The sequence below is a fragment of the Euwallacea similis genome, chromosome 3, assembly GCF_039881205.1.
Source record: "Euwallacea similis isolate ESF13 chromosome 3, ESF131.1, whole genome shotgun sequence".
Lineage (NCBI taxonomy): Eukaryota > Metazoa > Arthropoda > Insecta > Coleoptera > Curculionidae > Euwallacea > Euwallacea similis.
The window spans coordinates 4,614,484-4,642,270 of NC_089611.1; the positions used below are offsets into that span (position 1 = coordinate 4,614,484).

The 27,787-nt window shown below is 35.5% G+C and overlaps 6 protein-coding genes, 1 long non-coding RNA gene and 3 other non-coding genes across 11 annotated transcripts; 8 read left to right on the forward strand and 2 right to left on the reverse strand.

The window, feature by feature from the left end:
- Positions 1 to 173: 173 nt before the first annotated feature.
- Positions 174 to 2,798, forward strand: LOC136419726 (lysosomal proton-coupled steroid conjugate and bile acid symporter SLC46A3-like). The gene is made up of 8 exons (XM_066406256.1): positions 174 to 648; positions 699 to 981; positions 1,033 to 1,249; positions 1,310 to 1,440; positions 1,750 to 1,851; positions 1,905 to 2,042; positions 2,104 to 2,344; positions 2,402 to 2,798. Exons 1-8 carry the CDS (start codon positions 292 to 294, stop codon positions 2,535 to 2,537), a joined length of 1,605 nt encoding a protein of 534 aa, XP_066262353.1. The 5' UTR covers positions 174 to 291; the 3' UTR covers positions 2,538 to 2,798.
- A 799-nt stretch (positions 2,799 to 3,597) lies between these two features.
- Positions 3,598 to 9,595, forward strand: eEF2 (eukaryotic translation elongation factor 2). The gene is made up of 12 exons (XM_066406714.1): positions 3,598 to 3,750; positions 4,304 to 4,518; positions 4,692 to 4,885; positions 5,360 to 5,568; positions 5,812 to 6,298; positions 6,554 to 6,970; positions 7,152 to 7,386; positions 7,467 to 7,708; positions 7,863 to 8,068; positions 8,319 to 8,470; positions 8,854 to 8,959; positions 9,073 to 9,595. The coding sequence occupies exons 1-12, from the start codon at positions 3,748 to 3,750 to the stop codon at positions 9,139 to 9,141; spliced, it is 2,535 nt and encodes an 844-aa protein (XP_066262811.1). The 5' UTR covers positions 3,598 to 3,747; the 3' UTR covers positions 9,142 to 9,595.
- On the forward strand, positions 5,224 to 5,293 carry LOC136420228 (small nucleolar RNA SNORD31). The gene has a single exon (XR_010753166.1). It is a non-coding gene; the product is annotated as a small nucleolar RNA SNORD31 (small nucleolar RNA).
- LOC136420229 (small nucleolar RNA SNORD31) lies at positions 6,410 to 6,482 on the forward strand. Its single transcript, XR_010753167.1, has one exon. It is a non-coding gene; the product is annotated as a small nucleolar RNA SNORD31 (small nucleolar RNA).
- On the forward strand, positions 7,012 to 7,082 carry LOC136420230 (small nucleolar RNA SNORD31). The gene has a single exon (XR_010753168.1). It is a non-coding gene; the product is annotated as a small nucleolar RNA SNORD31 (small nucleolar RNA).
- A 514-nt stretch (positions 9,596 to 10,109) lies between the features above and the next one.
- On the forward strand, positions 10,110 to 12,859 carry LOC136420046 (uncharacterized). The gene is made up of 7 exons (XR_010753154.1): positions 10,110 to 10,676; positions 11,130 to 11,178; positions 11,360 to 11,411; positions 11,669 to 11,717; positions 11,994 to 12,054; positions 12,267 to 12,322; positions 12,631 to 12,859. It is a non-coding gene; the product is annotated as an uncharacterized lncRNA (long non-coding RNA).
- A 536-nt stretch (positions 12,860 to 13,395) lies between these two features.
- Positions 13,396 to 15,029, reverse strand: LOC136419791 (protein PRRC1-like). The gene is made up of 7 exons (XM_066406331.1): positions 14,870 to 15,029; positions 14,547 to 14,808; positions 14,252 to 14,469; positions 14,100 to 14,202; positions 13,888 to 14,040; positions 13,675 to 13,828; positions 13,396 to 13,624 (listed from the first exon to the last, which is right to left on the reverse strand). Exons 1-7 carry the CDS (start codon positions 14,952 to 14,954, stop codon positions 13,505 to 13,507), a joined length of 1,095 nt encoding a protein of 364 aa, XP_066262428.1. The 5' UTR covers positions 14,955 to 15,029; the 3' UTR covers positions 13,396 to 13,504.
- Positions 15,030 to 15,426: 397 nt separating this feature from the next.
- Positions 15,427 to 16,845, forward strand: Pabp2 (poly(A) binding protein nuclear 1). The gene is made up of 5 exons (XM_066406334.1): positions 15,427 to 15,586; positions 15,983 to 16,235; positions 16,293 to 16,555; positions 16,612 to 16,754; positions 16,809 to 16,845. Exons 2-5 carry the CDS (start codon positions 15,986 to 15,988, stop codon positions 16,840 to 16,842), a joined length of 690 nt encoding a protein of 229 aa, XP_066262431.1. The 5' UTR covers positions 15,427 to 15,586; positions 15,983 to 15,985; the 3' UTR covers positions 16,843 to 16,845.
- Positions 16,846 to 17,893: 1,048 nt separating this feature from the next.
- Positions 17,894 to 22,744, reverse strand: Snx1 (sorting nexin 1). Of its 2 annotated transcripts, XM_066406476.1 has the most exons (10): positions 22,613 to 22,744; positions 22,421 to 22,533; positions 20,784 to 20,927; positions 20,413 to 20,659; positions 20,181 to 20,342; positions 20,005 to 20,126; positions 19,745 to 19,951; positions 19,455 to 19,691; positions 19,176 to 19,328; positions 17,894 to 19,121 (listed from the first exon to the last, which is right to left on the reverse strand). In XM_066406476.1, the coding sequence occupies exons 2-10, from the start codon at positions 22,520 to 22,522 to the stop codon at positions 19,071 to 19,073; spliced, it is 1,425 nt and encodes a 474-aa protein (XP_066262573.1). In that variant the 5' UTR covers positions 22,523 to 22,533; positions 22,613 to 22,744; the 3' UTR covers positions 17,894 to 19,070. The 2 variants fall into 2 exon arrangements, with proteins under 2 accessions (XP_066262573.1, XP_066262574.1); XM_066406477.1 differs by lacking the exon at positions 22,421 to 22,533 and having other exon boundaries at positions 22,613 to 22,738.
- Positions 22,745 to 23,349: 605 nt separating this feature from the next.
- On the forward strand, positions 23,350 to 27,667 carry casp (Fas associated factor casp). The gene is made up of 12 exons (XM_066406457.1): positions 23,350 to 23,516; positions 23,651 to 23,719; positions 24,829 to 25,177; positions 25,290 to 25,470; positions 25,530 to 25,742; positions 25,815 to 26,002; positions 26,119 to 26,264; positions 26,319 to 26,625; positions 26,681 to 26,843; positions 26,978 to 27,209; positions 27,291 to 27,368; positions 27,423 to 27,667. The coding sequence occupies exons 1-12, from the start codon at positions 23,478 to 23,480 to the stop codon at positions 27,501 to 27,503; spliced, it is 2,046 nt and encodes a 681-aa protein (XP_066262554.1). The 5' UTR covers positions 23,350 to 23,477; the 3' UTR covers positions 27,504 to 27,667.
- Positions 27,668 to 27,787: the final 120 nt, after the last annotated feature.

Genomic DNA, 27,787 nt, shown 5'->3' on the forward strand with positions numbered 1-27,787 from the left:
ACCAGAAAGTTGCTCGAATGTGCCTAGATAACATAATTCTCATACAATTCTGTGCGAAAATTCGGTTGAGTTAGAAAGAAAAACAATAACCTTTGTAATTGCTACCATATAATTCTCAAGTAAACAAACTCATTCCAACATTCACATAAGAAAAATAAAATATATCAAAAATCTTACACTATCTTCACATAATTGTTCTTTCTATACACAATCTAAATAATTTCGGTATGAACAGCACCTAAAAGATAATTTAAATTGTTGTTAGGTACAGTGCAAAACTGATTTGCGATCATGTCTTTGGTGAAGGCAAGAAGTATTGAAGCAGACCTTCAAACCATGATTTCGAGCCCAGAGAAGCTTCCAGAAGTGAAAGTGAAAAAGAAAAAACCATTCCATAAGAAAATTAAATACTTAATTTCCCATATGACCATTGAACCCACCTTGATATTCTATATACTACCTAGCATGATGATCACTATAGCGGTCCAGAATTTAAATCTGGAAAAAGCCTGCAGGGTGAATTTAGGGATTTCTGTTGAACACTGCGATGCCCTTACTAGTGGTAATGAATCATCTTATCCAGACTACAAAAGGGACGAGGAGCGAGTGCAGACTTTGGCTACATATATGTCTATTATGAAAAATGCTGTAAGTACTGGCACAGGTACTTAGCAAAATAAGCATTAAATATCAACCAGATCCAAAGCATTATACCTGGCATAATGCTTCTGTTTTTGGGAGCTTGGAGCGACAAATATCAAAAAAGGAAACTGTGCATGTTGTTACCAGTCTTGGGGGACATGGCCTCAGTTACAGGCCTTCTAATCTGCACTTATTTCTACTACGAAATCCCAATGGAAGTGAGTTCTTTGTGCGAATCTCTATTTCCTTCCCTGTCTGGGACATGGTTTGCTATGTTCACTGGGGTTTACAGTTATATTAGTGATGTGAGTAGTGAGGAAGAAAGGACATTGAGAGTCGGTAAGGACTGAAAATGTATAACTAAAACTTGTTTTATAGTGATTATTTTAGGGGCTGTAAATATGCTCACTAACGTAGCAATGTGCATTGGAACTGCTTTAAGTGGAATTTTATATGAGTACACGGGCTTCTATGGAGTGTATATAATCGCGTTGATCATGTACTCAGTATCCTTGGGATATGGATATATTTTTATTGAAGACCCGTGTAATCAATCCTCAGAGGACAGCAGCAAAATTGAAAAACCGAAGAGTAATGGGTTTTGTAGGTAGATATATCTAAACATTTTCTTTGACAGAATGGCGATTTAGATAAATATAACTTGTAGCGACTTTTTCCAAACTGAACATATTACAAACACCTTTAAAACGGCAGTTAAATCGAGTAATAAAAGGGGGAGGAGTAAAAGAATATGTATCATTATGTTTTTGTTTGTAATTGTAGTGGGGCCTTTTTATGGTAAGTGAATTTCTAGAATAAATATACGTCCTGTATCTATTACCTTTTCTGCATCTTTCTAATTACCGAAAATAAACTTTCCTTCTGTTCAGCCCTTTCAACATTCAATATTAGTCCAAGGGCAGGAACTCCCTTTAATTGAAGGTGTATTTATCTTCAGCTAATCAGCCTGACATGACCTCATTACATTTTCGTACCTGCCGGCCTTTGCACTTAGATAGGAAGATTTTAATCTATGCAAATGTAGGCACATAAGGAATAATGGTTTGTGTTAACAGGGTTGAAAGTCACAAGAAATTATATTTTTAGGGGAAATCAATGTGGTTTACTTCTCCGTGCGACTTCGTTATGGCTGGGACTCCATGCAATACAGCTTTTTCACCACTTTTCAATTTGTCACTAATGCTTTGGGTAAATCTAAACATCTTCAACCGCTTTTTTATTTATGATCAAAAAACTTGCAGGAACAATGTTCTCTCTCGCCCTCTTCTCCCAATACCTCAAGCTTGATGACTCCGTCTTAGGAATAATCTCGTGTTCGACGAAAATCCTCTCTGCAGGGGTCTATGCTTTTGCCACAGGGTCAATAATATTCTATCTTGGTAACTATATAAATAAGACATCTAAAACTCCAAGGTGTTTAAAATTGAATTTGTTTTTCAGGGGCTATAGCTGAAATTTTCTGCGGCACTTCATTCATAGCAATGAGGGCCATGATAAGCAAGCTTGTGGACCCTGAAGAATTAGGAAAGATTAACTCACTCTTTGGTATATTAGAGGCAATTGTGCCTCTGCTTTATGGTCCTTTATACAGCAGAGTTTATGCTCTGACCATTGATGTCTTTCCAGGATGTTTCTATTTAGTCGGAGGGGGCTTGACGATGCCCGCGTTACTTATTTTCTAGTGAGTTCTTAATTTGTTTGCAGGTATTTTAATGCTGAGAAATGTTTATTTTCTTAGTTGGTTATATTTAGAGCACAAGAAGGATTTGAAGGAGAACATGGCCAAGTCAGTTTATGAAGAGAAACTCTTGCAAAATGGAGAAAATTTGGATGGGAAGAAACCAGTAGAATTACGTTCCTCCTCCACTTTTTAGTCTGATAATAAACAATATTATAAAAACAATAAACAATTCGTTTAAACTCAGATCAATATTCTTGTTCCATTCCTAATCCAACTTTCAATTAGAAATATTTTAAATAATTCATAATTTGTTCCAGCTTTAGGAGAAGTCGACTTCAAAGGAACCTTCGACCGCATCTGGGACAACCACCTAGCAGAGTTGGTAGAATGTCATAAATGTGGAAGAAACTTTTTCCCAGATCGCATCGAGAAGCACAAGGGAGCTTGTATTGGTTTTAAAATAAACGTTAAGCGTACTCTAAATAAAAAAATTCACAAGTAAAGGATCGAGATTTTCATTCTCTTGTTCGGGAATTATTGGATCGCACCGTATATTGTGCGGAATATTCAAATCCTCAGTGATTCGATCCATGACGTAAAAGTAAGAATACCTTAGAGCCCAGCTACTTTCATTATATCAACGGCCGGGTTTACGGTTAAGTCTGCAAATTTCCATTTGGAAAATCATTCTACGAGAATAACACCTGCAAGGCAAAGGACTCCTTATCCCAATACGCTTTACATGTTCAAAAGATTCCTCCCACGATCGCGCTTATCTGACTTGAAGGAGGATAAGAGACATTCTATGATGAGATCTCTTTTCCTCGAAACACTTCACACGTCTTCTTATATCTCGTATTTTTCAAAAGACGCGTACCTGCGCAGCTTCTTACTAACAAACCTAAACTTGCGCAACCGTTCGATCCAAAACTTTTAAGCGTCAAGTAAAATGAAAACTTAAAAAAAAAGAATGAGGTGAAGCCCCCTAGTTCTCCTATGTCTATTCTTCGCCTATATAGCGCTTTTATTTTTTACCATTTAAATCTCTAGAAAAGAAGAACTTTGAAACTTGCTTTGCTGATCAAATTTGAATAAAAAAGGTATGAGTTTCGTGCTATCACTTTCTTTTATTTTTCAGTTATGAACTATGAGAGTCTACTCTTAAGTTGTATTCTGCCTCTGAGAGAACAGTGCAGATCCGTTTTCAATAAGCGATAGCACCTAAGCCTTTCACAACAAATCAAACGTCAAAGTTGCCAAGTCACTCCGTGGTAGACGTTTCATTTTTCACGTCTTCCTACACGTTGCGTCCCTCGCCCCACCGTCGGTCTTTTACGGTTGTGCGCCATAGTTGGCGTATCGTCAGTTACCTGTGTTAAAGAACAAATCTTGAAACATCCAAAATGGTGAGTACTATAGACTATTTTTACGTGTCCCATAACGTTCCTCACACTATTTACTACAAGCCTGTGTAAATATGCCCGGAGTTTTGTGAGAGGAAAAATAGAAAAACTGTTCTCTTTCCAACATTGCACAATAGTATGAAAGGCACTGTGGAAGGCCGTGTTTATTTGTCCATTTGACTAGTTAATAAACTCTGTCTTTCAAATACAACTTCAATACTAGTTGTATTAAAGAATTTGGGCCAGATTTTTCCGAAAAAAGTACCTGAAGCCTTAAAAATATGGTGAGTATAAACACAAGTTCAGTCTCTTAAGGTGCATTGACACTAAAGTGCACTGTGGCAGTTGCACTTCTGCAGAAACCATTTATGCAACTGCAGTTTCTAGATCAATCGATTCCTCGTTATTCTCTCACAATTTCTCGGTTAAATCTTCCCTACAAACCTACATTGTGTAAACTTTCAACAGATACATTACAATATGGTAACAACATCCTACTTATCAAATACCCCCAAGACGTACCCTTTTTGACACGAAGCACGCTTTCTTTTTTCAGGTGAACTTCACAGTAGACGAAATCCGTACCATGATGGACAAGAAGCGGAACATCCGTAACATGTCTGTCATTGCTCATGTAGATCACGGAAAGTCAACTCTAACTGACTCCTTGGTATCTAAAGCTGGTATCATTGCTGGTGCCAAAGCTGGAGAGACCAGGTTCACTGACACCAGAAAGGATGAACAAGAAAGATGCATTACCATCAAATCTACGTAAGCTTTTATCCATAATATTTCTATAAAGATTCTTAAGAAGCAAAATGATGACTAGTGCTAACCCTTGATTAAACCATGACAGTATTGATTAGTCTTTCTGATTTTACCTAAATTATTCTAATATGAAACATTAAAAAACTGAAAAATGCAGGAGAAAAATGTGGTTTCAGTGCAATCTCTATGTTCTTTGAGCTTGAAGACAAAGATTTGGTCTTCATCACAAGCCCCGACCAAAGAGAGAAGGATGAGAAAGGTTTCTTGATCAACCTTATTGATTCTCCTGGACATGTTGACTTCTCATCAGAAGTAACCGCTGCACTTCGTGTAACTGATGGTGCTCTTGTAGTGGTAGATTGTGTATCAGGTGAGTGGCATTCAAACAAATATTGTTTCCTGTTCCTTTGTTGAAGTTAGCATTTTTGTATAATCAGCATTGTTTTATCAAGATAAGAATTTGATAATATTGAGTTGTCTCTATTGCTCAAATGTATCAATCAAGTTAAATATTTTCAGATAGATTGAAGAATTCAGTTATCCTGTTTTCAAAGCAGGGGGCAAGGCTCTTATTGAATTTTTTTGGTTTATAAGTTTTAAATACCTTGTCAAGATATTCCAGATGTGGATGTGTGTATGAGGACTACTCCAAGCATTATTAACCAAAGTGGTATCATTCATTTTTAGTATTCAAGCTATATTTGGATCTATGTTTATGATGATTCATATTACCGCCCCAGTCTGATTTTTATGACTGATTGGTCCTTGCTGACTTAAGTTACTTAAATTGTAATTCATCTTCTATACCTAAAAGAGATATGGAAAAATATTTTCTCCTTTTCAGGTGTATGTGTACAAACTGAAACCGTGTTGCGTCAAGCCATCGCCGAACGTATCAAGCCTATTCTCTTCATGAACAAGATGGACCGCGCGCTCCTCGAACTGCAGTTGGACTCTGAAGAACTGTATCAAACTTTCCAGCGTATCGTGGAAAACGTTAACGTTATCATTGCCACTTACAACGATGACGGCGGTCCGATGGGCGAAGTCCGCGTAAGTGAATTTAAATATTCTTAAAAACATGTCTTTTCGAGCGTGTTCTTATGATAAGCATACTTTTGCTAAGTGTATGTTTACAAGATCGTTCGGTAAAGCAATGAGTGTCATCTTTTGCCCTGCCGTGTTTAGTTAATATTCACTTCAGTTTCCTACAATGATACATTTCAATTGTACTTAAGAGTTTTAATTTTCGCATCAATATAACAGTTTATTATTTTATCTTTATTATTTATATAGGTTGATCCCAGCAAAGGTTCTGTTGGTTTCGGATCTGGTCTCCATGGCTGGGCCTTCACCCTGAAGCAATTCTCTGAAATGTATGCTGAGAAATTCAAAATCGATGTTGCGAAACTAATGAATAGACTCTGGGGAGAGAACTTCTTTAACCCAAAAACCAAGAAGTGGACCAAGCAAAAGGATGCAGATAACAAGAGGTCCTTCTGCATGTACATCCTGGATCCCATCTACAAAATATTCGATGCCATTATGAATTACCGTAAAGAAGAGTATGAATCGTTGCTGGTCAAGTTAGGCGTAGCTTTGAAACACGAAGACAAGGAAAAGGACGGCAAACAACTGCTGAAGGTCGTAATGAGAACATGGTTGCCCGCCGGGGAGGCTTTACTTCAAATGATTGCCATCCATCTACCCTCACCTGTGACCGCCCAGAAGTATAGGATGGAAATGTTGTATGAAGGGCCGCATGATGATGAAGCTGCCATTGGTGAGTTATAAAGAAATGATCTGCTTTTGACAGAGTTCATTCATCAAAACTTATTAAGAAGAAATGCATCAAAGGGATTGTCTCTTTGTCCCAGTACCATTTTTTTCACGCTATATTTATGATGATTTTTATTACTGCCCCAGTCTGATTTTTTCATGACTGATTCAGTCATTGCTGACATATAGGTATATTTAAATTACCATTGATTGTTATTTTTGTGGAAATATCTGTTTGTAATATAGAAAATAATTCCAGCTATAAAAACCTGTGACCCTAACGGACCCTTAATGATGTACGTCTCAAAAATGGTACCGACATCTGACAAAGGTCGTTTCTACGCTTTCGGTCGTGTATTCGCCGGTAAAGTTGCCACCGGAATGAAGGCCCGTATCATGGGTCCCAACTACGTTCCTGGCAAGAAGGAAGACTTATATGAAAAGGCTATCCAAAGAACCATTCTGATGATGGGTCGTTATGTGGAGGCTATCGAAGATGTACCTTCCGGTAACATTTGTGGTTTGGTTGGCGTCGATCAGTTCTTGGTCAAAACCGGAACTATCACCACTTACAAGGATGCCCATAATTTGAAGGTCATGAAATTTAGCGTGTCACCCGTGGTCCGTGTAGCCGTCGAACCCAAGAATCCCGCCGATTTACCCAAGCTTGTAGAAGGTAGGTTTTTGTTGATTGTTTCTTTTAGTAAAAACTCAAATTTCAATGATGACAGTTAATTACCGCCCCAGTCTGACTAGTGTTCATGATTGATTGGTATTTTTAATCTGAATTTTAGATTCTAGTTAATTTTAGTAGTAACTGAAATGACCACACTGCACAAAATTTTTTGGTATTTTAGGTTTGAAACGTCTAGCTAAATCCGATCCTATGGTGCAATGTATCATAGAAGAGTCTGGTGAGCACATCATTGCAGGAGCTGGTGAACTCCATTTGGAAATCTGTCTTAAGGATTTGGAAGATGACCATGCTTGCATACCCATAAAAAAATCCGACCCTGTAGTATCGTATCGTGAAACTGTCAGTGAGGAATCTGACCAAATGTGTTTGTCGAAGTCGCCCAACAAACATAATAGGTAATAATACGTATTTGTTTAAATTTTTAGTATGATTTATTAAATATATCAAATTCTTATTTTGTAACTCTTTTTGTAAGGTTGTTCATGAAGGCTCAACCTATGCCTGACGGTCTTGCCGAAGACATTGATGATGGCAAAGTGAACCCACGTGACGAGTTTAAAGCTCGAGCCCGTTACCTTGGCGAAAAATATGATTACGACGTCACTGAGGCTCGTAAGATCTGGTGCTTTGGACCTGATGGCACTGGCCCCAACATCTTGGTCGACTGTACCAAGGGAGTACAGTACTTGAATGAAATTAAAGATTCTGTTGTTGCCGGTAAGTATGGAAATTTTTAAGTAAAATTTACGATGTAGATAATGTATTCTTTCTAGGCAATCTTGAAAGTACATTTCTGAATGTTACATACTTACTTTCATATTGTTTATTTTAATTATGATGTCAAATTATTTTTTCTTACGTTCCTTGTTAGGTTTCCAATGGGCAACCAAGGAAGGTGTCCTATCCGAAGAAAATTTGCGCGGTGTGAGGTTCAACATCTACGATGTGACCCTGCATGCTGACGCTATTCATCGTGGAGGTGGTCAAATCATTCCAACCACTCGTCGTTGCTTGTACGCCTGTTTGCTGACTGCCTCCCCTAGGCTTATGGAACCCGTGTATCAATGTGAAATTCAAGTATGTTTCATTTTAAATCAAAAAGGTATTCAATATCAGATAAGAGCCATCATTATTCAATATTGAGCTATAATAAATTGTGGTTCAATATTTGCGCATGATGGTAAAACGTAAAAGTTTCCTTTTTCTAGTTCTGAGCGAAGTTAATTCGTCGGGATTGGAACCGGGTTACTGACAAATTTTCTTTATGTTTTTATTATTTCACGGTTTTTGCAATCATTTAACTTAATTTGGTGTTCAATTTTTTCAGTGTCCTGAAGTGGCCGTTGGTGGTATCTACGGTGTGTTGAACAGAAGACGTGGACACGTTTTCGAAGAAATGCAGGTGACTGGTACGCCTATGTTCGTCGTCAAAGCCTATTTGCCAGTAAATGAATCGTTCGGTTTCACTGCCGATCTTAGGTAAGTGTAAAAGCTCTTTAAAAATTCTGATTTTGTGAATTTTATTTTATACATTGTGTGATTAATTTTCATTCCCAGCATTATCCCATACACAATTATTAACGTAAATGATGATTATTGTGCGCAACAATGCTGGGAAATTAAGTCCTGTATATCCTCCAGTTTGTTCGTTTTTGAACTCTCTGGGTTGGAAACGCAGGATACATTTATTTTTAAAAAAGCTGTGATAAAAAACGTTTAACTTGCTCACACCACGGGGGGGGGTTGAAAATTTAAAATTTGTTAAAGTATATATAAGCAAAAAAGTTACAGCATGAACTCGCGTTCTATTGTAAGCCGAAGAATAATTAGAATAGAAATATAACATTTTGTTTGTACTTTAGGTCCAACACTGGAGGGCAGGCCTTCCCGCAGTGCGTGTTCGACCACTGGCAAATTCTTCCAGGAGATCCGCTCGAAACCGGCACCAGACCCTTCAACGTTGTACAGGTAAGGCGTGGGTCATAAAAATGCAGAAAATACTTATTATCATTGTCAATGCATTTTTTCCAAGCCTTTAAATTGAGTCTCAGAATTCATTGTCTTATTTTCCTTACTTTCAGGACACGCGTAAGAGAAAAGGTCTTAAGGAAGGTCTCCCAGACCTCACTCAATACCTGGACAAGCTATAAACGAACCCCTTGCATAATTTTTTGTACAGATAAGCCCTTTATAGTCACATTTACAAAAAATTTGGCTATAAGGGGGCTGACTGAGTACAAAAACTCAGTCAGGGTGTTTCCGATAATACTTATTATAAGAAACACACCGACTCGTTAAATTCTTTTCGCCATTGATCCTGGCAGGGTCTTGAACCACACAAGCGAAAGCTCCATATTTTTTTATTCTTAATTTTATGTAACAGATATTTGTCAACCACTATACTGTACTGCAAAAAAACGAAATTACGATTAACGTGAACCTGATGTACTTGTTGACGGCAATTTCGTTTTTTTTTTTTTGCAGTAAGAAGTAAATTCTACAATAGACACTTAGATTTTTATTCACTGAAGGGAATTATATTAAGATAAATTATTAGGCGACTTGTTTATTCTTTTTTTTTGTGTAATAAATACTAAATTTTTATTTCTGGGAATTTTCATTGCCTTAAGAATTCAAGGGGGGTTAAGTGGGACCTCTTAGATGGTAAAGATGGAAGATGGTTAATCTGGGATGACTTTAAGGTAGATAAAACAATTAAATATCCAAAACCTTCTATTTGATGTTTTATTGTTCAAAATGACAATCATCATCATCATTACTTTGGTTTTCAGGTCTCACCCACTCATTTTGCTACCAGTGTGACTCAGTGAAAGATAGCAAATGAGGTCAGTATAATTATTTTCACTTGAATGTCATATCCCAATCCTTAATTTAATGGCTATTTTGTGATGATATTAAGTTTTAATAAAAGGTGTTTACAGCATCAATGTTTTTTGCCAAAAGGATTCTGATACATTCTGATATATCGTCTATTCAATTTCATTTAAAAATTTATTGTTGACATTAATATGTATTTATTTTTAGATACATTACATACTCTGAATTTCATGGTTGGGTTGGGAACAGTAGAAAAATCTTCAGGTTAGTATTCAAATTTTATTTTGTAAATATAATTGAAATTGATGCGAATTACCCCACACTTTTAAGCCGGCCGTTTTCGGTATTAAAATGAAAAAGGTGTGCTCGTAGTGGGAACAGCAAATCTTGACTTGTGTATGGTGGCTTGGTTTTTAGTCTGAGACCACCAAAGGACGTTGCGAAACATTCTTATTGCATGAAATACGTTTTTTTTGGGTAATTGAAAAATTTTTAATTTCATCATGAGTTAATTTTAAAGTGAAATCAATAAACTTTTTTTTGTTATGAAAGGTTTAACCGACCTGAGCACTTTGATCTCGTTAAATCAAAGTGCAACGTGTTATATACATATACCAATTAGCCCAGACTTGCTCACAACACTAAAAATAAGTGGTCAAAATGTCATATTTGCAGAACGTGACTAAATAAAATTATATTATCTCAGTTTCTGTTGTACGCTGATTTATAATTAGAGTAAAAATATAACGTTTGTGCCTTAGGTCTAACATAGGTGGTCAGGCTTTCCTGCGGCTACTGGCAAATTCTCTCCGGAGACCTGTTCGAATCCGACTTCAACGTTACACAGGTAAGATATATTTAAGCAACACTTCACTCCATAAAATTAAGCCATCCTTAGACAATGTTTTATGATGCTTTTGTTCATAATGCGTTCGCAAGAGATGGCAGATCAAGTGTCTTTTAGTTTCGGTTTTAAAGTAAATCTACTTTTTAGCCAGAATAGGGGGACTTACATGGTTTTGCTTAATTTATAATTTAGTCATAAAATTGCAGAAAATTTCACTCGGCGACTTTACGCATATATTTTAAATTGTGTGTAAAAGTTCTATTAATTATTTTCACTATCTTAACAGGATCTTGAACCACATACGCGGTAACAAAGTAGATTTTACAATAAAGACATAGATATATTTCTTTGCTGAAGGGAATTGTATTATAATAAATTAAGTAACTTGTTTACTCTTTTCTGTGTAATAAATATTACATTTTTATATCTGTAAATTTTCATTACCTTTCTTAGATGGGGCCTTATCGACGATGAAGACATTAATTCGGGATGACTTCTGGAGGTAAGAAAAATAATTAAACGTTCAAAGGCTTCTATTAAGTGCTAGATTATTTAAAATGATGATTTCCTTTACTCTAGAGAAACTGTGATAGTAGTAATAAGCTCAACAGGTCTGAAGACAAATGTTTAATCATCTATTTGGGATTGTCTAGTTTATCTTGTAAATATTTTTATTTTTACAGATGAATCTATTACTTTTGCCCTTGCAGCTAATTTAGCGATTGTTTTGATTGGGTGAGTATAGATATTTTACAATTTACATGCACTAAATTAGCAATATTTCTCTATTTTCATTATACACTGCTTAATCTTTCACTATTCTCAAATTACCCGTTATTAACCAAATATAATTAACTCCATATGATGATTATTACTGCACTAAAATAACCATGATAGTTGTATTTAAGCTCAACAGGCCTGAAATTCTCAAGATTGCTTAGTATCCTAAATTAGTCCAATCTTTGATGAATATAATATTGTGTTTTTTGCAGTGGACCTAAAAGTTCCTGATCATTGTGATGTTACATTCAATATATCTAGGTAGGTACGATAAAATAGGTATTAAATATCTAGAAATCATTCATATAGCTTCTACTTTTATTTCTCATATATTGCCAGTATTATCCCATGCAAAATTAAGAGAATTATCTTTAATTGTGCGCAACAATGCTGGCAAAGTGTAATCCCGTTTATCCTCCAGTTTATTAAGTTAATAATGTTCTGGGTTGGAAATGCGGGAGACAATTTTCTCATTTATGAATTCATTATGAAAGAATTAATTCTGTGTCGAAATCTAAAAAAAATGTATTTTTACAGTTTTTAGAAGCATGAGAACCAGAACAAATGAACTGTAGATGAATGGAGTTTCGTACACAAGGTAAGAATTTTAGCTTAAACCTTATATAATTAGAAATTAATTGAAAGCGGTATAAAGCATTTTCTTTGTTCACCATGATTATAATTTTACAGTAGAAGATATATTAAATATCACTGTTTGTTAGCCAAAAGGATACTGATAAATCATTGTAGTTTCTCACAGTTTTTCTATTTAAAAGGTCATGTTAAAGTTTATTTTTGTTGGGTTTTCAGGTGTTTCAACGACCCGTTTTGCTGCAAATATGATTCGATGAGAGATAGCAAATAAGGTTAGTATATTTATTTTACTTGAATTAAAATTCTTACAGATTACCCCACACTTTTAAGCCGGCCGTTTTCGGTATTAAAATGAAAAGGGTGTGCTCGTAGTGGGAACAAAAAAGTCTTGACTTGTGTATGGTGGCTTGGTTTCCAGTCTTAGACTACCAAAGGACGTTTTGAAACATTCTTATTGCTAGAAATTGTTTTTTTGTGTAGAGAGAAAAATCTCGTTATGCGTCATTTTCAAGATAAAAATACCCGAACATATTTTTTTCTTAAAAGGGTCTAAGTTCTACTAACATGTGAATTCTTGCAGGTTTTTAGGTTGAAGGCGAAAGATGGTAAGAATTATTTATACTTGTATTAAATATCATTTAATTTTACAATTTAATTGTTTTAAATAAAATCGTGATGTGAGTGTAATAAGCAAAAAGCAAAATAAATTGTTATAAATCAAAAATTAAGCTGTCTATTATGGAAACCTCTAATATTGCTAGTTAGTTGCTTTTATTTCAGGGTCGTCCAATGTTATCTGGATTCAGTTTGGCTGTTAATAGCATAATCTTTTACATAACTAAAAATATTGATGAAGATAATAAATGGTATTAAATAATATAGGTATAAGTGTATTATTCATTTCCTCTCACAATATGAACCATTAATTATGCTGCCTGCAGTGTGCATTCCAATATATCACTTCAGTTATAGCTTCGAATAGTTAGCTAAGGAGAAAACTGATTTGTGGCCAGGAAATTTTATTTTTTGGTTTGCAACACGCAGGGTTTTTGAAAGAGAAGGAGCAGAAATAATATTCTCATCAAAGACAGTTAAACAACAAAAAACTGTAGCCTTTAATGTCTTCATATTAAGTGGGGGGCAATGTGATTAATTTCTGTGACCTGTACAAGTAAATTTATAGTGTAGGGAATATATCTCATTAACACACGAACTTCTTAACTGTATTTTATATTATACATCAATTGCTTATTTAACTACAAATCAATTTTAAGTGTTTTTTTTTAAATTAAAATTACATCATATTTACAAATTGTAAACTATTTACAAATACAAAGAGCTAAGTGAGATTAAGAAAAAATGCACATGTTCAATATAGATGAAATGAAAATTTTAAAATTTTTCATAAATTAAGATTAGACAATACTGTTGAAACCTTATAGAATTCATAGATATCACTTTGTTTGTGATTGTGGTAAATGATCTTTATATAATTTAAAGAGTACTTTTGCTGCTAAGAATATAGTGTCTCTTCTGGGTACACCAGATACTTCCTCCTGCCAACATGGAACTCCCTGTGCAACAAATATTAATGATTAATGTGAATAAAATAAATTGAACTTACCTTTAGGTACTCTGATAACTTTTGTTCAACATCGATATCTGCCACTTCTTTATCTACAAATTTCTCTACAGGGACTGGGATTGCTTGAGAAAAGGTGTGAATTTGCATACTGTGATCTTTATCTTTGAGCAAAAGTAAACTGACATCAAACCAACTAAAAACCTTTAATGTACAACAAACCTCCAAGGAGGAAATATTTTAAAACAGACAAACCTATTTCCTTCTTTCAATAAAACACTTTCCACAGCTATGGTGGGAGTTTTTCTGAATTTAAAGGAGTAATCTATTCTTTCTTCTGCCAGAACTAGTCCTGATTCAATCCCAATTGTTTGTGATTTTTGTGGCACTGTTGATAACTTAATACCACTAAAAAGAGGTGTTCATCAAATTTTTAGGTAAATCAATATAAACTTCATATTGCTTACTTAACCCATGCTTTCCCAAACACTGAATGTACAGCCTCCCTAACACCACTCACTATATCCTCCTCATCTGTGGCCACAGTAATTTCCAAATCACCTCCTGAATCTAAAATCAACTAATTAACCATACACTTCTTTAAAATACTCTAACATACAAATATATTCACTCATTTGAGGGTCCAAAGTGGTTATAATTGAGTCTACAGAACTTTTTGCCTTCTCAACCATTTTAGTTACAACTTGGCTTGAAAGAGCCCCTCTAACAAGCCCCAAGAAGCTACTTGAAGCCACTGGTTCCCCTTCAAGTGGTTGTACAGGTTTGGGTTGTGCTGTTGCCACTTGGGGAACTCCTTTACTTGGAGGTATTGCAGCACTGGGAAATTAGAAATTAATAACTTTTGGTTGGAACTTATGAGGATGTTGTGTAATTAGATTTGCTGTTGTCTGTACCTAAATTGAGTAGTTGGAAATTGGTTAATAATAATAGGAGCAGCTGTAACAACTGCAGTGTTGGTATTTAAGGTAACTTGCTGTGGATCTGTTGTGGTCATTGGGGCAGGTTTAGTTTCCCCACTGCTTGATGAGGAAGTCCACAATGTGAAATCTGGAATCGAAGAGGGTGGACCAACATTGGAAAGCAAGTTCCCTGTGGATAAACTTAAACTGCCAGGTGATGTTACGGAATATGGAGATGAAACACTGCTCAAAGTGCCTGCGGAAGATTGGCATATTGTAGGTGACCTCATTTTGGGCTTCAATACAAGAAATCTTACCACTTTTGTCGCCATTATTTGTTTGTTCTATGGCCTTTTTGTCGACAATCTCAAAAGAGGTACTGTTGGAGTCTTCTTTATCCATTTTTATTGTGTTGTCTTGCTTAAGTAGCGTACCTTTGGTGGCTTTAGTTTTATTAAATAAAAACTCTTAAATTATTGCCAATTTTTATACAACGTAAACAAAAACAATACGTCAAATGGCATGTTAGAGGTGACATTGTTTCACATTTAGTAGTTTCTTTTTTTTCCGCATTGTGTGCGCTGACTGCTCTATTGAGTAGACATTGTATTGATATTGTAGAAAACCTAATTAAAAGTATTACAGCAATAGTTATGTGAATTACCTTAATGGAAACTTAATTCGAAAATAATTTGTATAGAAACTATGAAATTGATTAATAATTTGTCTTTATTTCTACGTGAGTCCAACTAAGTTTAGCAATGTGATCAACTTGTATGACTGTCCTTTTTAAATAGAGGCAGATAGAGATAGAGCAGACGCCATCTGTCAATCGTATCCAGAACCACATACGAAAGAAAAACGCTGACTGAAGCTTGATTCAATTGAAACATCGACAACATTCTTACTCTCACATGTTTGGTCGTGTTCAGCCATTTTGTTTTGTTTGGAGTAGAGAAAAGCGTGTTGGACACCGGTAATTTAATTATAAAAAATAAAAGTAAATTAAAGTTTTTAGTTGCATCCGTGATTCCGTAAGTATTGCCCAGTTTGTTTAATTGCTAAATAAGTTATTTACGTTTCCCTACAATATGGGGGAGTACCCAGTAACCAGATATAATTTCGTAACTGGGAGGGCTAGAGGAGTTCAGCGTCCTTTGCGTGCTATCCTGAGTATTCATTCAACATTCAGTTTCACGTTTGAGTTGAGGCAGTAATTATGGTTTTTTTTATTAAATATGTGAATATATGTTAAGTCTGTAAAAATGATCAACTTTAGTGTCTTCTTAACAACAAGAAACGTTCCTATTTCATTGTGATAAGGGTCAAATTATTAATAAGCTCTTCCCTTTTAATGCATCCATTTGCCTTGGGGATATACAAAAAAGCACTGACATAAAATGTAGGACCTTTGTTTTGTTCCCTTGTAGAAAATGACAGACAATGATGGCAATCCCCTAAGTGGGGTAGAGGATGATCAATTAGATTCTTTCGATGAAACCAATGGCATCCCAGATGAATCCATTTTAAATGACACAGATGGAGATGGAAATGCAGCAGATGATCCTGAATTGGAAGCCATTAAGGCCAGGGTTAGAGAAATGGAGGAAGAGGCTGAAAAGTTAAAACAGTTACAAAGCGAAGTGGACAAGCAGATGAACATGGGAAGTCCGCCAGGTTTAAGTATGTTTGATTTAATCTGAAATCAAGAATTTGGTAAAAGGTAGTTTTAATTTGCAGCAAGCCCTTTGAACATGTCCATTGAAGAAAAAATGGAAGTTGATAATAGGAGTATATATGTTGGTAACGTGGATTATGGGTCAACAGCTGAAGAGTTGGAGCAGCATTTCCATGGGTGTGGTTCAATAAATCGAGTTACAATTTTATGTAACAAGTTTGATGGGCACCCTAAAGGATTTGCCTACATTGAATTTAGTGACAGGGATTCTGTTCAAACGGCCATGGCCATGGACGATTCACTATTTAGAGGACGGCCCATTAAGGTTTGATTTCAGCTAAGAAACATTTTTAGTTCATGCTTTGTGACTTCATTATTCAGGTAATGCCCAAGAGAACAAACAGACCAGGAATATCATCGACAAATAGGCCGCCAAGAGGCCGAGGAACAGGTGGATTTAGGAGCAGCAGAGGCATGGGTAGGGGAGGATTTTACCCAGGTTACAGGCCAATGCGTCGACCCAGGTTGGTTTTCACATGTAAAAAAAAATTTCGCATTAAATTTTATTATTGTTTCAGGGCATATCGTCGAGGCTTCTATGCACCATATTGATAGGTAAGACAAATACCCAACTCATATTTTTTAACGTCTCATTATTTTTGAGTTTCACTAATTTCTCAGAAAAAAAAAGTCGGCAAAGCAAAAGGAATTTTTAACGAGAAAAAAATGACCAGCAAAAAAAAAGAAAAAAATGACCACCAAAAAATTATGAAAAAAAAGTCGAAGAAGAAAAAAAAGTTGCATTAGCTATATTTCGATTTCAATTACAATTCATTTGTTAGAAGTAAGTTCGTGTGAGTATGAACGTTTGAGCGATTTGATGCTACGGGGCCGTGGCTCCGTAGGTGAGTAATTACTATTCTTAATTCTATCTTTCAAGGTAGGTTGCAAGTCTTCAGATTTGTAAAAGTTCCATTTTTTTAATTACAAGTGATTAAAGGTGTATAGTATTTGTGTATAATTAAAGGAAGAGGGAATGGCTAGGAAAATAAATGTCGCTTTTTTTTTGTTAATCCTTGGTCTCCGGTAATGCGGCTCTGACTGTAACGCTGCATAAATAGGTAGGTACTATAACAATATGATTACAATTGCCGAAGAACAAGCTAAATGGTGAGTATTTAATCCCCCCCCCCCCCCCCCATGCATCATTAAATATGGTCAGGAAAGGAAGGACCATTGCAATTCTACATGTACTACTGACATTAACAAAAAGCCGTTCCCAGCAAAATATTCATATAAAGCAAAAAGATAGAGGTAATAAAAATCGGCACTCGAATTTAAACAGTCATAAACTTTTTACGAGGGATTCTATCTTTGAAGGTTATCTTACGGTTTTTGATGTGTAATAAAAATATTTAAGGCGAATTCTGTTACTTAAGGCACTCTATACGTCGAGAACTCCCGAATAAAACGCCAAGAATTCACAAATCATTGTTGTTAGCGTTCTCAAAATTCTGGGAGGCTCTATCCTTGAAATGCTACTCGATTAATTTTAACGTCATCCGAATAAGAAATTATCTTATTTGAATTTTAAGAATTTAGTTCTTGATGCATTTCAGTTCGCAGACGAGATTTTAAATTAAATAAAACACATAATGATTTACATAATATAGTTTAATTACAGGAAAATATAGATGATTCAAAATAAAGAATACAACAATAATAAGGACCCTATGATAGATTATAATTAAAATATCTATGAGAAGTTCCACGTAAAGCTTACGTAAAACGATATGAAAGCCAATTTTTATTAATTTGTACAACGTTATGTCTTAATAACAGGTGTCTCGACCAATTTTATATTTTGGTCTTAATCTGCACATAAATCTAATGTAAAAAATGTCTATGTTTAGAGACTTTCTAGAGGTTACTAATGGCATATTAATACGTAATTAGTTTTGCCAAAACCGCATTAACATGCCGAATACTTTCATATGCATTAATCTGGGACGACACACTTTGGCAAAAGAGTAAATCACAAAGCTTTTACGTTGATATTTATCAATTACATAGGTTGCTGATTTTTTGTAGTAGGACCCTAACCACCTAATAATAATCCTAGTTTACTATATAATCTAGATGTAAAAATCGCTTCGTTTCCGAAATCCAGTTTTCCTTTGTATAATTTATCTGGTAAATTGATGCTATTTTTGGGTGTAGCAGTGCGATTAAAGTTCTGCTACAATAAATCAAGGCAACCTACATTTTGCATTCTTAAATGCATCCTTATAATAGATTTATAACTGTTTACAGCTTCAAAGAAAGTGCAGATATTTATAAGTGTCTTTTCTAAAGCCGGATTTACAGATAGGCATATATGGTCCACACCGAAAATAAAATGAAGTAATGTAGCTTCGAAATACTTAACAAGAAATATTTAATATGTAATTAAGCAAGACAAGATTAACCAGCACAATATCAAATATATAAATTCCATTTTAGAAAATGCTTATGCTATATTGTGCAAATCTATAAATCCAGCTAAATTCCGCTCAGTATAAACATTTAGAGTAGATATATTTTACAATGCAATAGTTTGCTTGTTATTTGACAAGCAACTTCTTGAGGTGTGTGTGAGTGTATTGATTGTTTATATTAATTGGTTTAAACTCAAAGAAAATTATTACTATATTTTTGACAAAATTCGAGTTTAGGGAAAAATCTCCTCAATTTACAATAAATACTAAACTTTCAAAGAAAACTGAAAAATTTTAGTTTCATATTTCGGGAAAGCGCCAGTAGGAATGTAAGTGTTGCTATTCCTTACATATGTCCTCCAGTCAGGCAATAGCTTTAGCCTCAGGCAAAAAGGCTTCCCAATATTTAACCAGCTGTGAACAATTGTAATTTTCATTACAGAAATTTGCCAGTGATTAATGGTTTACCTGAGCCTGGTGCTCCAAGTGATTTTCAAGGTATTTGATGAACATTACCTTGAAGTCTTGTATCCTACACCGCTCGAAGCGCTCCATTTCATTTTTAATCATTTTCGATATTTTATCAAAGCTTTCTTGGCCACGTTCAACTTTGGATTCCCACTAAAATACAACATAATAAAAGGTTAATTCCTAATGATTTCCGCCAGAAAATTTTTTATAGTTCAGTTTTCGCAAAAAACCTGTACAATTTTACGTTTCTAGACAACATTAAGAGAGAAGTCTTACTTCGACGACTTCTGCACTCGCTTGATCTAGCTTATCAGTACGATTCTGAAGCTCATATTTCGCCTTGGCTTCCCTTTTCTTCGCCAACATTTGTTGCGAGTGTTGCCAGTGTTGGAACAACTTAGTCCGCTCATGGAACGCGTCTCTCACCGCCCCTAGCAGGCCTATGTAGTCTTTTAGCAGCTCACACAGTATATAAAAGTCTGTATTGGCTTGCTCTAGGTGTAAAGATTCCACCTATGATTAATTCATTTTAACTAAGTAATTTTAATTTTATTTAGAACGTTTACTTTTTCTTCAGTGTCTGCAAGATGGGTAAGTGCCCTAGATAAGGAATTGTGATCTTCACAAGAACTGAGCAAAGCTGCAGACCGTGAAACTCCGTTGGTTAAACTAGCCAATTCCTTCCTGTAAGTAACCATTGCTTCCACATTGCCGTGCAACTTCCTGAGTTGAGTTTCTAGGCCTTCTATGTGAGCTAATTTTTCCTCAAACCACTATAAAGTAATGTTTAAGATCGAATTGAAGAAGTTTCTAAATAAAGACTCACCGGATCAGTTTCATCCATTTTATACGTAATCTTATTAACAGTTTCGCCTACTTTATTAAATAATCGCATTACACCTGCGCTACTCAATGCGGAAGTACTGGTAGCTTTAGGAAGTTCTATGTCTAAAAAGAGATTGTTGTAGCTATTGTTTACAAGCAAACTGGGAAAATTCCTACCAGATTCAAGAAATTCCCTAAAATCAGGATCCAAAATTAGAACTGGATGTTGAGCTGTTCGTCGCAAATATCGCTCCAGAGCCGATCGTCTCCTTTCTACGAAATCTCCACCGTTGTTTTGAGCATTTTCCGTGCTACTTCCCATTTTTATTTTAGTCATACCTGCATAATTAGCCAAATTCACGTAAGGCAATGAACAAAATTCCTAATTAATCTGGAATCAGACTCATACCTATGACTGATTTCTCTGGAGCTGGAGGTATGATTCTGCCGACTTTTAAATACTTCTCAGTCAGTTTGTCATGGAGACCCAGGAAGTCACTAAAGCGTCTAGTGACAGCAAAATCTCGACGTTTAAAAACAGACATGTTCGTTTTGGTAGTGATCCTGTAAGCGACATAAGCTGCCATTCCCTCTCCTACTTTCTGAGATTCGCCTATGCTTATTTCGATGAAGTCGTCTCCAGTTTGTAGTTCCTCCTGCAGAAGAAAAACTTCTTACTTTAGAAATCTTATTACGATTGTTTTTAATTTATTCAGGATTGGAAAATGTACTAAGACAACTCTTTCTGCTAATAACTTAATGAAAGTCCTTAGAACGTACCCTTTCGGCGAGATTTATCGGAGCTTCAGCGCGTATAGGGACATTTTCCAAATCCTTCCTTGGTTCTGCACATTTCAGCTTTGCAATATCCACTGGCTCCGTAGTGCCATTGGTTATTTTTGCCACGCTTTCATCCATCGATTCCTAGAGACAGCATTAAAATACCAATATGATTTAATATGTATGTCAAATTAATTCATAATGAATATCATGAGCAGCAAGTTAAGTTACTGTGGCAAATAAATTAGGGCCGAAATCTGTGAGTAAAGAGAAAGTTACACAAAGGGGACTCACAATTTAAAGTTGAAGATGTTCTGGGCTAATGGGAAATGCCTATGCTATAACAATAACACATACATATTTCTAATTGCGTCTTAAATTTGAAGACTGATTTTAATGCAGTTGTCGGCTTGAAATGTTCCCCTATCCTTGAGTCGCTACAGTTCTATTAAGAATGATGGAAACAAGGAACAAAGCTCTAGATAAATAACACATACAAAGAGCTATAAACAGAAAAAAATTGGGCTGATATAATGCTTGGTGTCTTTTTCAATCTTTCACAAACAGGTGCAAAAAGAACTATAAATCAACAAATGAGGTAATGGTCAAGGTAAACTCAAATTTAAAAAAACCCTGATTTTGTTAGTTTTACAAGGTGAATCTTAAATAAGGGTTTTCCTTTTAACATGACATAGATCTCAAAAAACTAAGAAAAATCTTTAATACAAGATGTCCCAAAAAAGGAGCCAATTCACTAAATAAAGATTCCTATTTTTAAATATTAATTACATGCCTCTCTGGATCAGAAATGACTAAAAAAATTTGGGATACTTTTCCAGAATTCTCCACCTCTATAACATATTTTAATTAGAAGAAACACACAGATACTTCATGAGTCAATGTAAAACCAATATAAAAATGCATAATTCTTGATATTATTGTGTATTCTGGTTGAAGCAAACTAGATTGTGTAAGTAAAACTAAATTTGATTACTGTGTATCATCCACAGTACTCTGAACTATGAAAGACATTTAATTGGTTCTTTCCAAAACCTTTCGCATCAGCATTTAGCATAAACCTTTTGTTTTTTATCTTCCACTGAGATATGAGAAATAGAAATAATATACAAAAGGCAGGAAGGTACAATTACCACCTTGAGCCTGGTGACATAATAGAAGTTCATAAGACATAAGAAATATTCATGTAACATTAAGTCTTCAGTAGTGATACTTGGTATTGACACTGCTAAGACACAGATGGGGCAAATCAATTAAATTTAAGCAGATGTAGCACAAGATTTCTACTAGAGCAACACATATGAATGTTGTTCTAAAACATTTCAAGTAATATTACTATATATCTATTGTGCATCTCTGATTGCTAAAGATCTCCTCATTCATAGGTCTTGTGGACCTATTTACCTACTTGTTTATAGAGCTATTAAGTTCTAAATACAAATTGAATGAATCTCTTCTACTAACTATTGTTTCATTAGGGTTAATTCATTGATACCTGCAATATAAAATGAATTGCACATTTTATGTTCAAAATTAAGAAACTTTTTGTTTACTAATGTAATGATTGCGAGGGCAAATATGAGGCTAAACTGTGGATGAATAAGCTTTAAAATCTTTACCTGTCTTGCTGATATAAACAAATCGCTATCTAAATTGTCCACCCCTGAAATATTAACGTTCTCAAACAGAGGGGGTGGATCGACTTTGCCTTCCTCTGCCATGTTCTGTACTCCTGGAAGCTAATACATTGGATTTCCACAAGTACATTACGGGAAAATAAACTGAATAAAATATTTCTACCCTTTACCTACCCTAAGCCCTGTTTGTTCGCTAGCAGAGGGTTGTTTTCTCCTCTTGGCTGCCCACAAAAGCTCAAAGCAAGACGGGAAAATATATTTTTAACAATTTAAAAAAAAATGATGACAGAGACAAAATGAAATGACAAGAGGAAAATGAAACATCGTTGATATTGACAAATAATAGTTGCTGACAATTGCTTCAAGGGGATTTCAAATTTGAGTTCGACATTATTACATGCATAACACACATAGGTTCATTTTACTTCTTCCATTCAGTTCTGGTTATGGAACTAGAAGTCGTCAGGTAACACCGTCGTTGATCAAGCAATATATAATGAGAAAATATTTGATCTAGCTTTTGGACAATCATAAGCTATTTATGGGGTGATATTTAAAGGATTCTTCACTATCACCCGGTACTCACTGCAGAAGACAATCCGCAGTTCCCTCAATTCAGAATCAATGCGTATGGACACTGGCAGACGATGTTGGACAGATTAGGAACTGGGACGGTCTTGGAAGGACCAAAAAACGAAATAGAGACGGTCTAATGATCTGTTCCAACTATTTTTGACATTTTCTTGTGCAAAGATTTGTCGATGTTGGAAATAAATCATTTTTGCCTATTAAACATATTTTTTTTCGATAATCCCGCATCCCTAACGGTTGCTACTCTTTTTCAGCACTTTTCGTCACTTAAACTTTGACTTTGACAAACAATTTTCAATCAATAGTGACAGATGACACTATTAGCGAGAAATCAAGTGAGAATTGGGAAAATAAAATAGTCTCACAAGGATCCAGTCAGTGAATATTTTTGTGCACGTTACAATTAAGTTTGTATTTTTAAAAATTTCATTTGAATGTAAGCTTAATCATGTCTGAAAACAGAGAAGAGATATTAGCCGATTTTCAGGTAATTAATTCCCAGCGGGCTTCATTTAATTTTTCTTTTAAATCTGCCCTTTATGGGCCACTCTTTGGAGTGTCTACATGAAGTCCAGGAACAATGACAATCACAATTTCCAACTAATTTCTTTGCTTCTTTAGGCTTGCACTGGTGTGGAAGATGTTGCAGAGGCAATTTACCATCTAGAGGAGACTAATTGGGACCTTTTGGTAATATTTTTTGCTTGTTTTTTCATGTTTTTTCTACAGACCCATTTTACACTAATATCTAATTGTTTATACTACATCTAACAAAGGTTTTAAATGGAGCAAGAAGCTACAAGTGTTAAATAAAGTGTTACAAAGAAAGCAACATTAGTGATTTACAAATATATTCTTATTAATTTAAATTGCTCAACTTCACTTCACTTTAACTCACACATCTTCTCAAGATGACCAAAATTGCAGTGGTGCATTTTCTCAACATATACTTTTAATAGAACCTATGATATGAATAAAGTGACAATGACTGTAAAGGGGCTACACCATCATTTTCTTAGTGTAGTGGTCCTAGAGCGAATCACAAAACAATTTCTCAAATTTTATTTGTCTTCTATCAATCTTGCTCTATTATATTTTCTGTTTTTTGTCATGTTGCCATTTTAACTGAAAATACAGAAGGATTCAAGAGGGTTTCATTGCATTTGTCAGTGTCTTTAGACAGAACCACATTAGTACTTTAAATTCAATGGTTAAAGGTCTCCTACAAGAGAGGGTCATTTACATTGCTGAACAGCTTTTAGATACTCATTTTCTTGAGTAGCTTCTTTCAGTTAAATTGAATTTTAAATTTAATACTGCACATAATAGTAAATGTAGGTACTGTGTAATCATTTGTGAGGTAAAATTTTTTTTACAACTGACATCAGCCAAAACATCAATAAATGCAAAATCTGTTTCTTTTGATAAGAATAGGTTAAAGGCATGCCATAAGGCTATAACGTCTGATAATTTTAAGATTGATTTTCGTGAGTTAATCAGGAATAAAACGTTTCAGACTCAAGAGATTCTGGGTAACTGAATCCTTTATAAATTTATGTGGTTTCAACTGCAACAATAGCAACAGAACAATGAAAAAAAAATGATTAAAACTGACATTTTTAAGGCTCTGCACTAAGCTTAAAAAAACAAATTTACGTGAGATGTTCAGACTTACGCTTCCTATATTTTGATATTGAGCTTCTGTCCAGCTACTTTTTGTCTTCGTGCATTGCAGAAGTTATTGTGATTAGATCGATTAAAATTTCAATTTAATTTTAATATAAAACACTCTTTCTCAGAGAGCTGTTAGCAGAGTAATGCCTCCAGATACCCAATCGTTTCACGCCCAAAACGATCCTGATGTCATGATAGTTGAAAACGACATGGACATCCCTCCTTCGGCGTTCAAGCCGGTTTCCTCAGATAAAGCTTTGAATCGCATCGGTCCAGTCAGTAACAATATTGGTCATCCTCCGGCCAAACGACGTGAATTTTCCTCAAGTTCTACCCACGACATCGTTAACTATCCTTCAGCGTCCACTTCAAGCGGCCCTTCCGGCGCTTCGACTGGTCCCAAAATATTAACCTTCAACATTAAATACTTCGAAAGGGTTATAAAAATTATGCTGCCGGACAGCGCTAATTTGAGTAATTTGATTGAGGATTGTGTTAATCTGGCCGTACACCAAAGACACATTCGTAAATGTGTTTTTAGTGTGCAGCCGGGCTTGAGTGTGATTTATTTAGTTGCTTTTTGAAGGTGACTTAAAGCAGCGCATTCAAACGGAAGTTAATGTGGCCCCATGCAGGCAAAATTTATCCAGCTGGGCACGAATGCAAGGCTACGATAAGATACCTTTTTCCAGATTACAACTTCCGCAGGATAACGAATTAATTCTTACAGTTAAGGCGTTTGCTGACAGTGTTACCTCTGATGATGAGTCAGTATTTTTCTCTAGATTTTACCCAACGGTGATTGCAATTTGTTTTATCATTACAGGAACGAGGTAACGCAAAAGTTGAGCGGAACTTACACTCTTCATATTAAATACGAAAATAAAACTTACGATTTGAAATATCAGGGCATCAAGACGATTTTGCAAGTCAAGGCTGACGTTTATTCCTTGACTGACATACAGGTACGCCATCAGATTTGGAGTGGCTGGCCGCCTAATATAGACGACAACACCATGTTGGCTCTGTCTGGGATAAGGTAGCTATGAGTCGGTCAATCTTTTTAAAAAGTTCCGGAAGTTAGCTAAACTTTAAATCACTTTCGGCGTAGTTACCCCGAGCATGAACTGACAATACGCAAAAATCCCCAAACGAAAGAGAGAGAGAAGCGGTCCATGCCGCAGATTGTACACTTAGACAGCGACGATGATGAATTCGAGGACGCATCGGAAAATTTTAATGTCGACGACGATTATTTTGTGGATAACGAGAATTCAACTAGGAAACGGGAGCCCCTAAGTAAGGGTGCAGCGTTTTATTTAGATTAAACATTAAATGTGGAATATATGAAGCTTCAAATGAGATTTAAGCTGTAATTAATCACAAACTGTGCTTTAACAAATATGTGCTTTTAGTTCCTGATAATATGGAGGATGAACTGGTGGGCACTGTAACATTCAATGAGCGCTTCACCGTTCGATATGGACCAATACACCCACCCTTCTTTCAAGGAACTGTCGAGGACGCTCTTAAAGAAGCCTGCAATAGGCCAGCCAAAGATGTGAGGCTTTTACGCAAACCTTCAATTCAAATTTTTCACATTGTAACCTTTCAGCGTAAAATCTTAGCCATTTACTTGCACCACGACGCAAGCGTCCTCACGAACGTCTTTTGCACTCAACTGCTGGGCTATGAAAGCATAATGCAAATTATTGAGAAGAATTTTGTGCTTTGGGGCTGGGATATCACGTTCGAAAGCAACAAACAAAAATTCTTGACGGCGCTGCAAAACGCTTTGGGACTTGTTCAATTGGGGGCATGGGCCCCTACTAGTCTAAAGAATATCCCGGTGGATAGGCTTCCCGTTATGGTTTTAATAATGAAAATCCGATCGGCCACTGAGATATTCAATGTTATTAATGGTAAGATTGAGTTTTAAAGTGCGACCTTAATGGAGTTTTATTTCGTTTCTCACAGGAAATGTAGGAGTTAACGAATTACTGACAACGTTAATAGAAAGTGTTGATATATTCAGTGAACGCCAGACGGTAGAAGCCAAAGAGGAAGCCGACAGAGCTGAACGGGAGTTGGTTAAGTGGGAGCAAGATGAGGCGTATAGGGCAAGCTTGGAAGCAGATCGGTATGAAATAATTCATTTTTTTTTAAACTATTTTTACTGTAATAATAAATATAATTATTTTATCCCATAACACTTTTAGAAAATTAAATGAATTAATTACTATCAATATTGATTTTATGGTTGTTTGCCTACAGGAAAAAAGAAGAAACTCGTCAGCGACAAGAAAAAGAGGAGCTGGAAGCGAGAAGACAGATAGAAAATGAAAAGGCTGAAACTGCTGCACGCAAAGAGGCGATCAGGAAAGAAGTGGAGTCGAGGCTACCACTTGAACCGCCATCGGGACAAGGGGAGCAAACAAAAATTCGCTTCAGACTGCCCAAGGGAGAGAATGTAGAGAGGCGGTTCACTGCAGATACTCCTTTAAGAGTAAGTGAGATCGTCTGGACCATAAAATCTTTTTTTTAGTGATAATGTGAAAATTTATGGTACATTATTGTGTCCTTACAGGTTTTGCTTGACTTTCTAGTAGTTCAAGGATATCCAAGAGAGGAATACAAGGTCATTTCCAGCTGGCCTAGACGAGATGTAAGTTACTAATTTTATCGTATTTTACATGTATTATTTTGTTTTTGTTTTTAGCTGACTGCACTCGATGAACGGCAAACACTCAAAGAATTAAAGCTGTGTCCACAAGAAACTGTGATATTAGAGGAACGTTAAACTTGTCTTGGTCCCCGCCTTTTTTCTCGGCGACATGTTCATAGCAGCATTTAATTCAGCTACAAATGTATAGTTAGATTAATATATTTTTAATTTAACGTAGTCTTACTTGGATTAATTATCATTAAGAGTCTTAAGTATACTTACATAATTTGATGTAGAAAGTGTGTTTTATTGCGAGTTTGTTGGATTTTATTTGCAGCCAGTTGTCGAAAGAAATAATTTCCAGAGAGCATGTTGGATTAAAAAAAGTTATGGGAAGCAGTTCATCTTATTATTCATCA